Source organism: Lytechinus pictus, chromosome 10 (assembly GCF_037042905.1).
Source record: "Lytechinus pictus isolate F3 Inbred chromosome 10, Lp3.0, whole genome shotgun sequence".
NCBI classification, from domain to species: Eukaryota; Metazoa; Echinodermata; class Echinoidea; order Temnopleuroida; family Toxopneustidae; genus Lytechinus; species Lytechinus pictus.
This window is the reverse complement of record NC_087254.1, coordinates 13,521,450-13,540,531: the sequence shown is the minus strand read 5'-3', so window position 1 is coordinate 13,540,531 and position 19,082 is coordinate 13,521,450. Positions and strand designations below refer to the sequence as shown.

At 35.2% G+C, this 19,082-nt stretch overlaps 1 protein-coding gene across 1 annotated transcript in view; it reads right to left on the bottom strand.

Annotated features, from left to right (window-relative positions):
• LOC129269868 (methyltransferase-like protein 27) overlaps positions 1–18,588 on the bottom strand; it is a 30,941-nt gene extending 12,353 nt beyond the window's left edge. Inside the window, exons 1-4 of the mRNA XM_064105366.1 lie at positions 18,253–18,588; positions 10,408–10,536; positions 9,515–9,643; positions 421–559 (exon numbers count right to left, since the gene is read on the bottom strand). Of these exons, the coding sequence (XP_063961436.1) occupies positions 421–559; positions 9,515–9,643; positions 10,408–10,506 (367 nt within the window). The 5' untranslated portion in view covers positions 10,507–10,536; positions 18,253–18,588. The remainder of the gene's footprint in view (positions 1–420; positions 560–9,514; positions 9,644–10,407; positions 10,537–18,252) is intronic.
• Between the last annotated feature and the right edge of the window lie 494 nt (positions 18,589–19,082).

The window sequence follows — 19,082 nt, the reverse complement described above, 5'->3', positions numbered from 1 at the left end:
CAGAGCTTTCTGTTTCTTAGTCCGAAGACTAATCCACTGTCCCACAACGGTCCAAGAATAAGAAATATTTCTTGAAAACAGCATGAATTACAACACCTATAGCTACTCGATACGTACGGAGGCGTCGTGATTTAGGTTATGACTCTCATCTTTCAATCTGAAGGACGTGGGTTCGATTACTATATAGCCATGGCTTGTTTTCTATCAGGGAGAAATTTACTTACATTGTGCTGCACTCAACCCCATGTGAGGCGAATGCGGTAGGAAGACATCCCTCGAATGCCATAGAGTCTGTAGGTGGCACGGCTTATTTTGCCTAGGTAATAGTATAATATTATTGTAATGCGCAGTTGAAGGTATATACAATGTAGAAGTTGCATAACATAAATATAAAATTAATAGCATTATTAATATGCTTACCATCAACGTACTCTAGAGGTTCGCTTGGATCAAACTTAGCCCGAACCAGCTTTGAGAAGACATTCTTCTTCTCACAAATTTTCAGCATACCAGCAGACATGTCCACTCCGTGGATATTCCTGTATCCTTCTTTAAATAGCTATGAAACAAAAGGAATGGAAAAGATGGATCAGCGTATCCTTAATCTTGAACTGCATATATAGATGTATATGAAAGAAAGAGCATGTAATGAGGCTAAGGAAAGAAAGAAAATATTTGATTTGATTTGATGATTTGATTTGATTTATTTATTTCCGTTTTACAATTGTACATAATATGATGAACATAACATAGCAAGGTCAAAAATACTACCAGACAAAATATAATTTATTTAACATATTCATAAATTTAAGGAACATAATTCAGTAAATAAAGATATCTCAAATGACATTTGTATTTAAAGTAAAACGGAGGGACTTGCCGAAAAAAGCAAAGCTTGTACAAGAGGCAAGCCCCTTTCTTAGTTCCATTACAAAATTACAACAAATAAATATTGGGTCTAAATAATAACTTTGTTTAAAAATAAATACAAACAATTTTATGCACTTGACAAAAACGTAACTGATGGATTGTGTGAGAAAATATTAAGTTTTACAATATTATAAGAGAGGGGGAGAGGACAGGAGGGAAAGAGGGGTGCAGTACACTAAGTAGAAAGGAAGAAGAAGGCGGGCAGCAGGAGCAGGTACTTTGGCTAATTGCAATTTTAAAAAGAAAAAATAAAACAAATAATATACATGACTTGTGTACATAATATGGGCGCATGTACACAAAAGTCGAGTATAATTAAATTAGTTATTCACAGCTTGACCTGTTTGCAACGAGTATTGCAGAATTAACATTTTTTTCAGTTTGCGTTTGAAAATATTTACGTTGGGGGATTCTTTGAAATCTTGAGGCAGAGAGTTCCAGTAGGCAGGCCCGGAGAAGACAAATGAATTCTTTGCAAATAGAGTTCTTGTTAAAGGAAGATGATAATATTGTCGTTGCCTTGTTGGGTAGCAGTGTATGGATGCATTTTTACGGAACATATTAGAGAAAATGGCGGGGAGGTCGTCCTTGCTTAATTTGAACATAAATTGACTAAGTTCGAAAAGATATATGTCACTTACTTTAAGAATGTTATTTTCAAAAAATAAGATATCAGTATGTGATCTAAAGTGTGTTTGAAAAATTATTCTTAGAGCTTTTTTCTGGAGAAGTAATATTCTATTTAGTTGTGTTTGTATTGCACATCCCCAGGCAATAATTCCATAATTAATATATGGTAGAATAAGGGTGTAATATAATGTTAACAAAGTGCGGGAAGGGAGAAAATGTTTGAGTTTATTAATAATTCCAATGTTTCTAGAAATTGTTTTACATATACTATTGATATGAGGCTTCCAGGATAATTTGTCGTCAATAAGGACACCCAAGAATCTTGTAGTGGAAACATTATTAAGAACGAAATTATCAAAGAAAATACTGTCAGGTAGAGTATTGATTTTATTACTGAAAAGCATGTAGTTTGTCTTCTGGTGATTAAGCGAAAGTTTGTTGGCCTTGATCCAATCTGTAACATTTGTTAGTTCAAAATTTACGATTCTAACGAGTTGGTTGATATCATCATGGGAAAAGAAAATATTGGAGTCATCAGCAAAAAGTATAAATGAAAGTAAATTTGATGTATTTTTAATATCATTGATGTAAGTAATGAAGAGAAGTGGGCCTAGCAGGCTACCCTGGGGGACACCACACGTAATTGGTAGAGTAGTCGAATTGCTATTATTCACTGATACGAACTGTGTCCTATCAGTGAGGTAACTCCTGAACCACTCCAAGGCCTTCCCTCTAACTCCATAATGACACAGTTTATGAAGGAGAATTTCATGATTTATAGTGTCGAAGGCCTTGGAGAAGTCCAGGAAAATACCGACAGTATGACAACTATTATCGATGGAAGTGGTGACTTTATTAATAAATGACAAAATTGCATGGGAAGTACTATGGTTTTTACGGAATCCAAATTGGAAGTTTGAAAAAATGTTGTGTAATTTGAAAAAATCACTTGTTCTGATATGGACAAGTTTTTCTAAAATTTTAGATAATGAAGTTAGTAAGGATATTGGACGATAGTTGGAAACGAGTTGGCTATCACCTTTTTTGAAAAGTGGGATGACTTTGGAGATTTTCATTTTATTGGGGACCCGTCCAGTGCTAAGAGAGATATTAAAGATATGTACTAATGGATTATGGATCAACGATGGCTGTAATGATTTTTTTTAGAAGAAAGTTGGGTATACCGTCATAACCCGGGCTTTTCTTATTTTGTAGATTGCTAACAATATTTATGATTTCCATCGAATTAGTAGGATTAAAAAACATGGAATTGGGGTTGGGGTCATCAAGGAAATCAGAAAAGGATTTGTTAGTTCGAGGTATATTTTTAGCCAAGTTGTTGCCAACATTTGAAAAATATGAATTGAACTCTCCTGTGATTATATTAGTGTCGTCTGTAATAGTATTGTTTGATTTTATTTTTGTGATTGTAGAGCTTTTTTTCGTTTTGTTCAGTACATTATTAATAATCTTCCAAGTATTTTTCATATCATTTTTGTAAATGTTTAATTGGGATGTGTAGTATTCCTTTTTGGCTATACGTAATAAAGTGGTAAGGGTGTTTTTATAACAAGTGTACTTAGAACGAGAGTTTTCGCTTGGTTTAGAAATGTATTTATAATAAAGATTATTTTTACGGTTAATAGATCGTAAGATAGATTTAGTAATCCACGGATGTATTGGGATTTTTTTATAATTTGACTTTCGGTTGATGATAAGAGGGACGTGGGTGTCTAGAGAATATGTTAATTTGGTAATAAAAGAGTCGTAAGCTACATCAACCTCTGTGGAGTCAAAAATGGTCGACCAGTCTGTATTGTCTAAATCATTAATTAAATAGGAAATGTTATCATCGGTTATTTTACGACAGGAAGTATTATATGATTCATTCTTAAGTATTTTACTTTTAGACAACTTCGCAAAAATTGAAAAGTGATCAGAAATATCGCTAAGGACTATACCAGCTTGGGGGTAGGATATGTTACATTACTAAAAATATTATCTATAATAGTTGCAGAAGTGTTAGTTACTCTCGTTGGTTTAGTAATTAGTGGTAGGAAGGAATTAGTCAGAAACGTTTCGAGAAACTCTTGCGAGATATTGTTAGTGTTGCAATTCATTAAATTGATGTTGAAATCCCCCATAAAAAAACAATCTTTGTTTTTTAGAAAAGGATTGAGTAAAAAGTCATTGAGGGTTTCCAGAAAATGTTGAGTATTTGAATTTGGAGGTCGGTATAAAACTCCCAGTATCAGATTTTTTCCTTTTGGATTGATGATTTCAACAAAGAGTGATTCTAGAGCGCCATTGGATAGAGTCATATTACTTATAAGATTATATTCGTATTGCTGGGGTATATAAAGTGCAACACCGCCACCGGGTCTAAGAGTTCTGTTATTAACAACTAGATTAAAATCAGAGAGTTCAAAAAGAGAACAAGGATTTTCCGCGAACCACGTTTCAGTTAATCCAATGATTGAATGTTTCGGAAACTGATTATTATCAAGAAATAATTTTAACTTATCGAAATTTTTCTTGGCACTACGAATATTTAGATGGAGAAGAAAAATATCTTCTTCAAGACTGCTAGAATTAATTAAAGATTTAAAATGTTGTTCTGTAAAATACTGTGAAGTAATAAGCTGTCCACATGGGTCATTTGGGTCAAAGTTTGAGTTAAGATCAGCGGTATTATCATTCAGGTAGTTTTTTATGTAAGTGTCAAAATAGGGGTTTTCTGACGAAGCGCCGTGTTGCGATGAAAGGGACAACAGGTCATCGTTGCATAACGAGCTGAATGGAAAATAGATGAAAATGAAAATAGATCATGTGTATCTACGAAATTGATAAATGAATAAATTAGATTTGATTAATAAATCACAACAATATTGACAATATTTACATTTACAAATGAATCCAGAAAGAATGATCGAAAGAAGAAAGAAAGATAGGTTTTATCCCAGAAGTAAACATAAATGTATAATTCAATTAAAATTCAATTCAATAACGGTTTATTAAAAACATGTGTACAATTTACAACAATAGAATAATACTCAAATACAAACATGAAATGATATAAAATTAATAGTACTTCTTATTATAATACAAGGAAATAAATTGTTGAAAGTAAATAAAATCATACATTGTATTGAACATAATAAATATTAAGTACGCAAATTCTAACCACTACAATGAGGCACATTGTTCATGCATTAATGAAAAGTATTAAAAAAGAAAAGATGGGAAAGGATGAAGACGGCATAGGGAGACAGACAGAGAGAAAGTGAGTAAGGGGAAAGGGTATTAAAAGGAGATATAGGTAGAAAGTACAGAGAGAGGATTGGGCCAGAAAGATGAAGAAAGTAGTGGCGAAGATTGAAAACAAACAAAAGTATGAATGTATGACAACAAATTAAGTACAGAGTACACTGAGTGAGGCAAGGCGGTATAGTATGAGAATGACTATCCAAACAAATAAAAAAAACTATATCTATCATATCTTCCGGGGGGGTCAACAAATGTATCTAGTTCTCGTTTAGTAAGTCTATGAAGTAGGGGATGGGACTATTTCGGAATCGGCTGGTTTTGCATTTGAATTGATTGTACTTAGGGATTTTCCTTAGCGAAATGTCTAGCCTTTTGGGAGGAGGGAGCCAAGTTTTGCGGTGTGGATTGATTGTAAGAAATTTAGCAAATTTTTGAGCAAGAATTTTCCGTCTACAATCCAAAGTTTCAAGGTTGATTGTTTGGCAAGCATCTTCATACGACGAGTAGTTACGTCCTAATATAATTTTGCAGACTCGTTTCTGTACTCTTTCTAGGTCAGCGATCTGTTGTTTGGTCAAAGCCCCATTGAAAACCGGTGTGCAATATTCTAATAAGGGACGGATGTATCCAACAAAGACAGTTTTTAGGTCTTCAACGGGCATTCCATATTGCTTGAGTGATCTGAACATATAAAGTTTCTTATTACACTTCTTAAGAATTTCACCTACATATTCATCCCATTTTGAATTTGACTGTATTGTTACACCCAGTATCTTAGCGGAAGTGACGAATGCTAGTACAGATTCACCAATGTGTAGGTCATTACGAATAGGGGGTGTTTTTATGAAAGTTACATTCATACCAAAGCACTTGGAGGGATTCAATTTCATATGGTTATTTGTCGACCAATTTTGAAATTTATTGAGACATTCTTGTATTTTGGGGGTGGTGATATATTACTCTACTTTTCTGCCAAAGTTAGATCATCAACATATTTAAAGTAAGGAATAATCATAATCAGAAATAGTAACGGACACAGTTTTTTACCTTGCGGTACTCCTGCATTATTTTCCAAACATTGAGATATTTTACCCTGATACTTAACACACTGTTGACGACATTCTAGGAAATCAACAACCCACTGAATTAAGCATGGTCGTACATCAAGATCAATCATTTTACGGATAAGGATGGTATGGTCAAGCATGTCAAAGGCTTTACTAAAATCAGTTCACGCAATGGTAGAAATCGATTTACTTTTTTCTGCATTTTCAAAAAGACAATGAAGAAGCTGTACCAAATAGTGAGTAGTGGAAAGTCCAGTCCTATTACCAAACTGACGTGAATCAATGTGTTTTTCAATGTCTTGCAAAAGCCATTTTGCCACAAAACATTCAGCTATTTTGGCAAAGTTACTTGTGAGGGCGATTGGTCGAATGTTGTCGATAGACGCGGGCAGGGCCTTAGGTATCGGGGTAATCTACGTAATTAAGTACATTTATATAGATTTTGGACATGAAATTGCAAAAGAAAGAATCCCATGAACATCATTGCGTTCAGTGGAAGAGAAACTCGCTCACATGCAAGTCCCCAGAGTTCATTCGAATGAAATGAAAAAAAAATCCAACAAGCATAACACTGAAAATTTCATCAAAATCGGTGGTATAATAAAAAAGTTATGACACTTTTTAAGTTTCGCTTAAAGTACTTACATGCACATCCTGGACCCCGTCTTAAAAAGAGTTGCGATTTATCCCCGGGATTTATCTGATCAACCTCAACTATGGAAAGCCAGCAAAGCCCACAATTAAAGTTCATGTTTATTCAAAAAGATTTCTAGATATTATGTATAGTCAAACATTCATCGTTTTCTTGACAATTTGGTGTGTTTGCATTTGTTAACAAAGGACATTTTTTCAAATTTCCTGTAGAAAATATTATGACACTGATGGATTTCCATACATTTACAATTGATTGGATCAATCGTAACGGGGCACTGCACTGCAAAAACTCCGGTGTTGATTTAACACCAGCCCGGAATATATATATGTCCACACCAGAGAAGTATTGAAACAACACCAGTTTGGAATCAAACCGATGCAGTTTTAATACTAATTGGTGTTGTATAAACACCTATCTGGTGTTAGACCAAAACGAAACTGGTGTTGTTTAACACTTCTCTGGTGTGGACATATATAGATTCCAGGCTGGTGTTAAATCAACACCGGAGTTTTTGCAGTGTGGTCGGTAAGTGAGGGGACTGATGGCGTCACCCACTATTTCGTTTGTATTATGAAATATAACTTTCCACTCATTTTCTTGTGAAACAAAGTTTTATTCCCCCCTGACCATGTGGTATTATATACAATTGTTTTAATATTTTATATAGTTTAGTCAATTTGATCATTATTGTCGAATTTGTAAAAATTTAAATATTGTAGCATAATTCAAACAATAAAAAACATAATTAATAGTGAGTGAGGGCATCATCGACTGCCTAATTTGCATGTCACTGAGTTATGCATGTAACTGTCTTATGAAAACTAAGATAAACTTTAAAATGCCATAACTTTCTTATTTTACATCCGATTTTGATGAAAGTTTCAGTGCCATGCTTGTTTCATTAATTTTTATCTATTGATTCAAATCAACATTTTTTGGGTGGAACTTGTATCTATATATTACAAAGAAATACACGTCAAATAAATTGTGTTTCATAAATTACGTTTCATACTATCTGAAACATAATTTATGCCCGCATTAATAGACAAATATTTTCATTATATTGTCATTGAGTAAACGGAGTAGACATTCTTTTCATTAACCTTAACAATACTTTACAATTTTCCTGGACTGATATTCATCACTTTCTTGTCACCTTTTACCGTTAACATGACCGAAAAAAGGTAAGGTCATTGTTAGGTCAACAATCAATTCAATTCATTTAATTGACATCCTTACAACATATACAAACATATGTACAATTATAATATGATACAACAACAAAAGAGTAAAAGAATTTAAGCAATAAGAAATGGTAGAACTATAAAATAAATGAAAAGGAAATGTAGCGGACACGGCGGATGTAGGAACTCAGAAAGGCCATTGACCTGCCAAAGCCGACTCCCTTGATTAGTTGATTACTACATTATGGTATGATTAAAAACACAAATAGAATAGTGGCAAAAATAATAACAGACACGAACATATCGACATCAAACCCCCCCCCCCCCCCCCTTAGAGTTAGAATTATATCTTAACTTTAAGTAGACAGTTGGTTTTGTTTCAATCTATGTTTTACTGATGAGAATGAAACAGACAATTTCAAAGTATCGGGTTAATTATTCCACATGTATGGTCCTTTATAACGAATTGTAGATTTAGAAAGTGTATAACGAAAGGATGAAATGTATCATTTGTTTGAATTTCTCGATACATAATTATTTATACTGCTATTAAATCTAACATAAATTTTGAAACAAGTTGGAAAATTAGAATTTAGATTGAAATATTTGTACATAAACAAAATAATTTGCGATAAAGTTCATTTAGTTTTTAAATTTTGAGCTTAAAAATAAAATCTGTGTATGAGCTCTTAAAAGATTTTGAATCATGGGCCTTTATATATATATATATATATATTATCAACTTGGTATGGGATTGGTGGAGGTTTCCAAAAGTGCTCAATGCCGGGGCAGAGCAATATATATTTTCATATCTTGGTCAGTTCGGTCTACTACCGTCGGTTTCACGCTTTCGGCGATCTTCAGGCAGATTGATGATTTGACGACCCATCGCAGCACGCAGACACAACCAAGTCGTCAAATCATAGTAGACCGAACTGACCAAGGTATGAATATATATATATATATATTATATATTACCCCCTCTTTTGTTATTTGTAATCCTTCTGTTTTGTACCCTTTGTTTACTTTGTTGTTATTACAATTTGATTTTTATGGTTTTGTTCAATTTTTTTGTTTATATACATATAGGCCTGATGAAATCCCTACTGGCCGAAAGCTAGCATTGAATGAAATACCTTGAAAGCTACGTCTAGCGTCAATGCCTGGATTATTTTACGCCTATATATATATATATATATGACTTTTAAAGTGGAAATTCACCTTATTGTGAAATCTATAGAAACAGCAAAGACAGTTGCACTGGGAAGCAGGGGTGCTAGGAGTGCCGAAGCACCCCCAAGATTTAGCTTGGGGGTGTTGCGTGTCTTATTCACCACATGCAGGCAGCACCCCCCTGGAAATATGGTATGCATGCTAAATAGCAGAAATTTAACCCAAGTCACCCTCCTTTTTTAGCAAACGCCCTTTTAATTGCCAAATTTTTCATGGAGCACGGTCACTTCAGTTTGTAGCCAAACCTTGTTTTGTAGTTTTGTTTTGTTTTTTTTTTGCTTCTAAAATTCAAACCAGCACCCCTGTTAAGATATAGTTCCTAGGGCCCTGAGCAAAGAACCATCGAAATAACATGTCCAATAACCGCCAATTATTTTGATCAAAACTTGTCCCATTGAAACTTCTCATAATAAGCTTATTTAGCTAGCTTTGTGAAGTGAAGAACGAACTTTTAAAGAGGCAGTCGAAGATACGAATTTACTCCTTTCTCACGAGAGATTCTTCATATGCCTATGTATATGACAGGGTCTGTTTATAAAACTAGTTACCTCTTCCTCAATAAGTCCTGTACCGCATCCAACATCAAGTATCTTGACATTTCGATTCGGCTCAAGCTGGATGACCGCCCTGGCTGTTTCATAAGGAGCGTTGTATAAGAACTGTGGATCATGCATTCCCTGAGGAAAGAAGCAAAATCAAAACAAAAGAAGTTGAAAGGCGAAAACGGAGATAAGAGAATTTTGTCTTTGAAATGGCAAATGTAGCCTCTAAAATCAAAGGTTCATTTAGTCCTCAATGATCTTCAAGTTTTGTATGTTTTATATTGTTTTGAACAGAATATGCCAATAACGCCGGGCAATAACGTTCCAATAAATTAAATTCATATTTCAGGCCATATTTATGGTTAGGGCCTCCATAATAACAAACCAGTGGATACCCAACCCCCCCCCCCTGCGGCATAAAATACGCAAACATTAAATATTGAAATATCCCCTAACTTTTATGTTTGAAACAGGTGTAAATTTGGGCCATATTTTTAGCACCCATTTTTTTATATTTGACTCAAATTACTTTGCCCCAAATTGAAGAATTTTAAAAGAAAATAATGTTACACTGTATGCAGAAAACCCATGCAGACCTCCGATTGTTATCGGGCTTCATATAATAGATATTTAGAATGGAACACCCTCCCCCCCCCCCCCCGGATCCCTGTTAACCCCGTGCAGAAATATTGGAAGGCAAGGGAGATTAGCCCACCCTAGAACTGAAATATTTTTTTTCATGAAAAAAAACAACAACGTTATGCTCGATATCGAATGAGGATTGTCAATAGGTTGTTTCCGCTTCCCCAGTTTCTGTGTTTACTCATCATACAGAGCGCCTATGGTCGAGCAGTTTTTATTACGACAAATAAAAAAAGATACTCATAATTCTGTTTTACCTCATCGTAATACTCGCATATCTCGTCGTACTTTTTTTCAAGTTCATCTACATCTTTGGTGTCTCGCAAACCTTTTGCTTTCTCACTCCAGGTAGACATGATGTTTCCTCTTCCAACTGATTTGTATTTCTATTAATGATAAAAATTATATATTGTAAACCGTTTACTACTATTCTACTACTACTACTACTACTACTTCTACTACTAATACTAATACTACTACCACTAGTGCTGCTGCTGCTACTATTACTACTAGCATTAGCGTATCATCACCGTTATTTTTAGTTGCCTGTATTATGAAGTCCTGTTGAGACTACATTTAACATGTTAAATGCAACTCCATTTAATAGGGAACTACTCCTCCTCCTCTCTCTACTTCTACTGCTGCTACTAGTATTACTACTACAGTAGCAGCAGCACTAGTAGTAGTAGTAGTAGAAGTAGTAGTTGTTGTTGTAGTACACTCGAAAATATTGGGTAAAAATGCTCTATTAGGGTAATTATGTGTCCAACCAACATTGGTATTTCTTTTGGGCATTTTTATTTGTCCAGCGTGAAGAAAATTTTGCCTATTATTTATTTTTTTATCTTATTGGACAATATAATAATAATATAATAATATAGGGTATTTATATTGCGCACATATCCACCTTGTTAGGTGCTCAAGGCGCTCCTATATTACCAATAATATAATAATATGCTTCCCGCATTGTATAAAATACTGCCCCAAATTGGTTGGACATAATAATTACCCTCGTGTTTGTTAAAATTTTACCCAATTTTTTACAGTGTATTTCATTCGGTGTTAATATAGTACTGACGCACTTGCTGCAGGTCATTACATGTGATGATTCAGGTCCAACTCTGAAACAATTTTCTCGTTACTTGAAGAGTTTCATACCATGTTAACTAAAAACTCCTGGTTTGTGCAGTTACCAAAATGTGCCGTAACACAGTTAACAGCACATTTTGGTGATTTACAAAACTGTGCAATTTCCCAAAATGTGCCGTAACAGGGTCTCCAGACGAATCCATGACACATGCTCCGGGACGATTGCTCCGGTGACAAATGCTCCCCAAAATGCTACATTTGCTCAGCGACATTTGCTCCGCGACAATTGCTCCGCCGATATTTGCTCCGCCGATATTTGCTCCGGCGACAGTTGCTCCGCCGACATTTGCTCCGCCGATATTTGCTCCGCCGATTGTTGCTCCGCCGACAGTTGCTCCGCCGACAATTGCTCCGCCGACAGTTGCTCCGCCGACAATTGCTCCGCCGACAGTTGCTCCACCGAAAAATTATTGTTCTTTTTGTAAAAATAACAACGCTTCTTCTCCAAAGCTGTGTGGTCATTATTATTATTCTATATATTTTTTATATTCCTAATTGAATTGCTCAGTGGAAAGAAATAGCTTTGCTCAATATTTCTCCCTTTCTTTCCTTAAAAACCACCTTCTCCCCCGTCCCTTTCTCCTCCTGTTTAAAAATTTCTCTCTCTCTCTCTCTGCATTCCCAGTAACTTCTGTTCCTATTCCTTTTACACCCTCTCCCTTCTCCTATCTCTTTCTTCTCGCTCTAATGCTATTTCGGTCTGTTTTCACTGTTAATTCTTTTAATTTTTCCTACCCCTCTAATGGAATTGAAAACTAATAAAGTTTTACAATCTTGTTAGATAGGTGTTTCCTGACACTTTCACTCCATTTTCTTTTATCATTTTTTCCCTTCAATCGCGTGCAGTGTGAAAAAAAACTCTCCTCTTAAAAATTAGTTTTTACAGACTTGCTGAGCACGTGCCTTGGAGCCATTCAAAGAATAGGCATTGTTTTATCACGTTGAACTAACCTCAAACTGCAACAAAATAATCTGTTCAAATATAATCATGCATAAAGGTTGAGAACTACATACAAAAACAAATGACAATGAACGACTTTTTAAAAGAAAAAAAACTTTTCATTTTCTTTAACAAAGTTATTTTTCCGACATTATGGCAAAACCTAGCCAACACAGTTTATAAAAACAAAATAGAAAACTAGGTCGAAAATCATTTACAATATGACAAAGTAAAAAAAATAGAAAGCATATACAGCTAAAACAGGAACTCATCACGCTATGCCAAATGCTTGTCAAAATTCTTGTAAAAACCAAAAACAATGAAGTGTAAGTACATTAGTATAAAACTATACCAAAAATAAATTTCGCATATAAAATGTAAAAGTACAGCGTTTAAAAAAAGTGAATAATCTTAACAAAATATAAGCTGGGTTTTTATCACTAATAACAATATATACGTGAAATAAACTAAGATGAGTAAATACATTGCATGTATGAGGCTTATATCTTTAAAAAATAAAATAAAAGAATAGAATGCAAAAATATCATTATGGTATACATAATTTTGCATCCATGGAACCGGGGGATATGAAATCATTCAAATATCAAGATATAGGTAAATATAAGTATAGCTTAAGATAGGTTAAGGAATCGTTAAGTTGTTTTTAATTAGGATTTTGAAGATCATAGGAATGTCTGTTTCAGTCATAATGGAGGGCATGTCTGAACAACTATTTAAATAATTCTAAACCCGGATTTGGTAAAACTACATTGAGGGAATTTGCCTTTCTAGTATTAAAAATGTGACGAAAAAAAATCCACTTTCGTGACATTGATGTACATGTGTAAGACAGTCAATACATTAAAACATTAGGGTGGTTAAAAATAATATAGTCTAACTGATACTCGGCCAAGAAAAACAAATCTGCAGTAGGTTTCTTCCTCTACTTGTCTCATAATAAAAAATACCAGAGACAATTATTCGTGCAGATCTTTTTTATTTGCAATCTCTAAAATTTTCTTTTAGAAACATCTAAGGCAGTTTCCCCGTACTGCACATAGCAAGGGTGAATGATAGATTTGTAATGTTTGTACGATGTATTCAAAATAGCTATTGAAAGCTACCCAGCTAGCACAAAAACATTCTAAAAAATATCATAATAGTGTTAGGTAAAGGTTACGAAAACATTTTTAAAATGTCAAAATATATGTATGGTTAGGTAAACATTTTTATATAACGTTTAGCAATAATATTTTAAAAATGTTATTAAAACGTTTTTTGCATTTTTTTTGAAAAGTTATAATGACGTTTCAAAAACATTATTTTCTTTCAGCATAAGAACATTTTGGTTAGAAAATTATCAAAATGTTAAACGCGATGAATAAAATGTTGTATTAATGTTATAGAAAAAATCTTACAAAACATTATTTGGAAAACACAAGTGAGACCTTTTCGAAATGTTATTAAAACATTATGTGCTACCAGGGTATAGATCTGCACGTATTATTTGTATATACACGCCAAGTAAAATAGGTTCAACTTTACACCTTTAATATCATTATTTTCATTAATATAAAAGGTGCAGACCAATGTCACACTAAGAGCATCTTTCAAGGTGCATTTTTGTACCTACTTTGCACCTTCAGATGTTTAGTTTTGAACCCTTCTTCTGAAAGGTGCTAAGTTGCAGCTTTAAATGTGCTCCAGGTGTAACATCGGTAAACATGCATAGTTTAACCTATTTTTATTAGAGTGTATATTCTATTTCGACTTGTCATCTATTATAAGACCTAGGTATTTCATTGTTTAATCTGTTATAACTTTTTCCTTTCATTGCAAAATTAAGTTCATCCAACAATGACTGATGACGTTTAAAATCTGCCTGGTGATAGCCTGGAAGAAATTTGTTTTGGTTAAAATTCTTGTTTGGTTTGGTCATGCATGAATTACTTTTGGAGTTAGAAATTAATATCACCAGCATTTAAACAGAATGCTTGCATCGCAAACTATGCCACGTTGATGACAGTTCTTGCTATAGCTAACGCTGAATAAAAAAGGGCTTATTATCAATTGATATACAAGCATTTTTAACCCTCTCGGTCTACTATCAATTTGATAACTGCCGGTCAGTCTTATTTCTCATTTTATCAAATGACAAAAAAAGGTTGATGAGTAAATCATTTAATCATCTGATCATATTGACCAAGTAATATTAGACCACGTGGATATTAGACGGAATTGGTTTAGCCTGACTGGCAATTAGACGAAATGGTCATTAGACGAACTGACTGTAGACGAACTTGAATTAGACAGTGTGAAATTAGAGCAGTAGCAAAAAGTCGTTGCAGATCAAGTGAAAATTCATTCAAAGAGATTTCATTTTCTCTAATCATACACCAAGATCGTCAATTTTCATTCAATTTTGACCAAGATGTTTAAATGTTATGCCTCATTTTATGAAGCAATGCATGCCCGAATTTGCTACTCCACAGCTCAGAATTCTTGCGGGGGGGGGGGGGGAGTAATCAGTGAGCAGTACAATAATGGGTGGCCAATAGTAACGGGTTTTGACAGCATATAGTAATTTTTTCCATTATGTTTTTTTTTCATTGGGTTCGTCTATGTTCGGATATGGAATCAATAAAATAAACTAGAAACTTGAAACATGGGTGTGATTTCTATTATGGGTGGGGGATGACTGATGGTGAATCAGGGGGCGCGGAACGGTTTTCAAAGGGGACGGGGGCAGAGCCATAAGGGGGGAGACTGACCATGCAAAAAATCATTTTTACGTTTTTGTACACGGTTTTGGGAAAAAGTGGGGGGGGGGGGGCTGAATCCCTCGCTTCCGCGACCCCTGTGAATATAGCACAGAAGAGAGGGAACAACACAGAGGAAATTCAAGGCTTTCCAGCTATTAAAAACGAACGAAAAATAATAAGCAGATCTAGTATATCCAAATCGCCTCGGAAGCGATGATTATTTAGATGAATTTTGCCATGACAGTTAAGGCTTAATCGAATTCATAGTAGGCCTACATGTACTTGCAAACTTCGCTCAAAATATGCAATGCAGAGGTTGTGGTTTCTTTTCAAGACCAAAGAGGGATAGATTGGTGTAAATTTGCAATCGGTACGCCAGTTTTAACTTCATCCTCCTAAATGGATTTTTAGTTCAAAAGAGTCTGCCTAGAGGACTAGGGACCAAGAAGCAAATAGCTAGTTTCTCTGTTTCTTACATTGGTCTACGATACCAGCTGATTCAAGTATAACTCCATAAACATTAGACTACTTTCGTAGGGTATATACAAATTTATGCATGCAACTTACGAGCACTTGAAGACAAGCTATTTTATTCTATCGAAGAGCCGAGCCGTAAGAACCGAGCTAGATGTTTTGATATTTTTGTATTAAAATTAACATTGTCAGCCGATATATATGCCTATATAGGGTATAAAGTGGCACAACAACATGAATGGTAAAACAAAACAATACAAAAAAGTATGTAACACAAAAGGATGTAACTAATATTTTCGTCAGAGCAAGTGTCTTGACTTCCTTTAGGCCTAGTAACTGTCGGTGAGCAATCGTGAGCAGAGCAATTGTTATTTGAGGAGCATTTGTCGCAGGTATTTTATTTAGGTCTTATATTTATTTTTTTAAAGCAACATGCCGAGAAACTGTCGATGGAGCCATTGTGGACGGAGCAATTATCGGCGGACCATTTGTCACTACATGTGGAGCAATTGTCGGTGGAGCAACTGTCGGCGGAGCAATTGTCGACGGAGCAATTGTCGCCGGAGCATGTGTCGTTCGGGTAGCATTTGTCGCCGGAGCATTTGTCGCTTAATGTGGAGCAATTGTCGGTGGAGCAACTGTCGGCGGAGCAAATGTCGGCGGAGCAACTGTCGGCGGAGCAACTGTCGGCGGAGCTACAATCGGCGGAGCGAATGTCGAGGAGCAAATTTCGCGGAGCAAATGTCACATTTTGGGGAGCATTTGTCACCGGATCAATCGTCGCCGGAGCATGTGTCGGGTTACCCTCCAGGCAGATGTTCTTATCGCCAGACCCTGAAAATTATTGCATATGCAGCGCTACACATATATATATTATATGTAAATAGTTTTTGTTGTTCTGCTCTAAAGCGCCTTGAGCATCTAATCAAGATGGAAAGTGCGCTATACAATTCTCATGTATTATTATTATTATTATCATTATATCCACAGCTAGGGAAATAATATACAATACTGAGGGGAGATAATGCTGCTGGTCCTAAAATATTGAATTATCTTCTTGGCCGGGAAACGCACTCCGTGACACAAATGGGGCCATTATACCAACGCGTAACAAACAACACGTACGCCAAGCAATAGAAAAAAAGTGTTGAACTCTGACTTGACCTTTTAGAGTACTAAGTGTTTCGGTATAGTACGTGTCAAAGAACGCGTTGAATTGAATATAAATCATTGCCAGTTATAAGGAAATTCATTTCAGGTTTGCAAATAACAATTGCATATATACACTGGCCTGCATCGAGTGACATAATCATACAATACTGATGAGAGTACAAGCACATACTACTACTACTACTACTAGGGCCTACTACTACTACTACTACTATTACTGCTATTACTAGCAGTAGTGTTAGTGGCAACAGCAGTAGCAGCAGTAGTAGAAGTAGGAGTAGTAGTAGTAGTATACACTGTAAAAAATGACGTGCTAATTTAGCACTCGTAGTGTATAGTCACTATACAAGCACTGTAAGTGCTAAATTAGCACTACATTTTTTTACAGTGTAGTAGTAGTAGTAGTAGCAGTAGTAGTAGTAGTCGTAGTAGTAGAAGTAGTCGTAGTAGTAGTAGTATAGCAGTAGTAGTAGTAGTAGCAGTAGTAGAAGCAGTAGTAGTAGTAGTAATAGTAGTAGTGGTGGTAGTAGATGAATAACATTCTTTCCAGTTAATGTTGCTCATATCTTCTTTAAATGTGTCAAAATCAAAATGTTTGAACGAACGAAATTTGCTATCTTTGGAGAAAAAGGTTGATATTTACATTTAATGACAGTAAATATTACATAGTGATCACTTAAACCTGTTGTTTGTAATAATGAAACTTTTACTAAGTGAGTCAGAAATACAAATTAAAGCAATAAGTGATTGACTGTTAGGCGTAACTCTCGTGGGTTCAGATAACCTGTGTCATCTGCTTGGTCATACATGGATTTTTTTTTTTTTTCTTTTTTGACAGATTAATATCAGTTAACATGTTACGGTTATAAAATCATCTTGAGACTTACAACTTTACATTAAATGCAACTCAATTTAACAAGGTACGAGTTGCCTTGAGTCTGATTCCTGTTAAAGATGGATGGTTGTAGGTCTACTTTAACTCTTTTCACTTTGAAATTTCAAAAAAAAAATTGGGGGGGATAATAATGACAAGTTTTCGTGTTTTTTCTTTTTATCAAAATTTCTATATTAACCAATTATACTGATGATTATTAAATAGATTTTTCCCTCGAGCTTTTACCATTTTCTATAGCTTCTCTAATATAGAAAAGTAATTATTACGATTGTTAGATTATTTGAACGGATGTACGAAATTGCAACAACAGCGTGAAATGGTTTTTAAAAAACGAATGATAGTTTGAACTGTTTTGAAGTCGAAATTAGATATATGCTATCACAGAAAAGAGATACAGATAGTGCTCGCCCTCGGATTCTAATTCACAGAATTACTGTAACAGATGCTATTCGAATGCGTATATAGATTGATAAAACAGTATAGGTTTATGTTTATATAAGATTACTTTTAACATCTCCGAAAGTAGTGCGTCAAACAGATTTACATGTATAGAATATAAAACAGCAGGCTCATTCATACCAAGGAGAAGTAGTCAATACAGTGTGTCATGGGAGCAATAACCATATTCAAAGTGAACAAAAGACAGGATAGTGTTTACTGTCAAGAATATTACGATATTTTTTAAAGTTTTGTTAATTAAGCCCAAACTCACCGGGTTTTTTTTTCCAGACGTAAGCGAAGGCCTCCAGACAAACGTTCAGACAGACGTTCAAATTATTGTAGAACTGAAAACTGAAAAGAAATCCTAAAATTATTGCAGAACTCGCTACACGTATATAGCCTATACCACAACTAGGAAAATAAAATGCGATACTGAGGGGATCGAAGGTAATGCTGGTCCTGGCATGTTGAACGATCTTCATGGCTATATTATACGGTATTCATTATCTCTGTGCAATAGCTGTTGCAACCTTTTCATATCAAATTCATAGCTAGATCTTTTGTTAGCGAAGGCACATATAGTAAACATAGCTACAAAGCGACTAGTGAATAGTCTTGACACATCGCTAGCTATATGTATTACGCGTATGCGAGAGAGAGAGAGAGAGAAAGACCCCCGGGGGGGGGGGGGCCACTTACATTGACGAGTGGATACCATGCGCGACCAAAAAAACACGTAAAAAGGATGTCTTTTTCATGATAGGGCACGTTACGTACGTAACGTGATAAGGGTGTCAAAAACACAAAAATAATGAAAAAAGGGTATCTATTTGGTTCCATGACAATTGCTCCGCCGACATTTGCTCCGCCGACAATTGCTACGCAAAATACGACAACTGCTCCGCCGACAATTGCTCCGGACAGTTGCTCCGCCGACAGTTGCTCCGTCGACACTTGCTCCGCCGATATGTGCTCCGTCGACACTTGCTCCGCCGATATTTGCTCCGCCGATATTTGCTCCGCCGACATCTGCTCCGCCGACATCTGCTCCGCCGAAAATTGCTCCGCCGACAATTGCTCCGCCGATAATTGCTCCGCCGA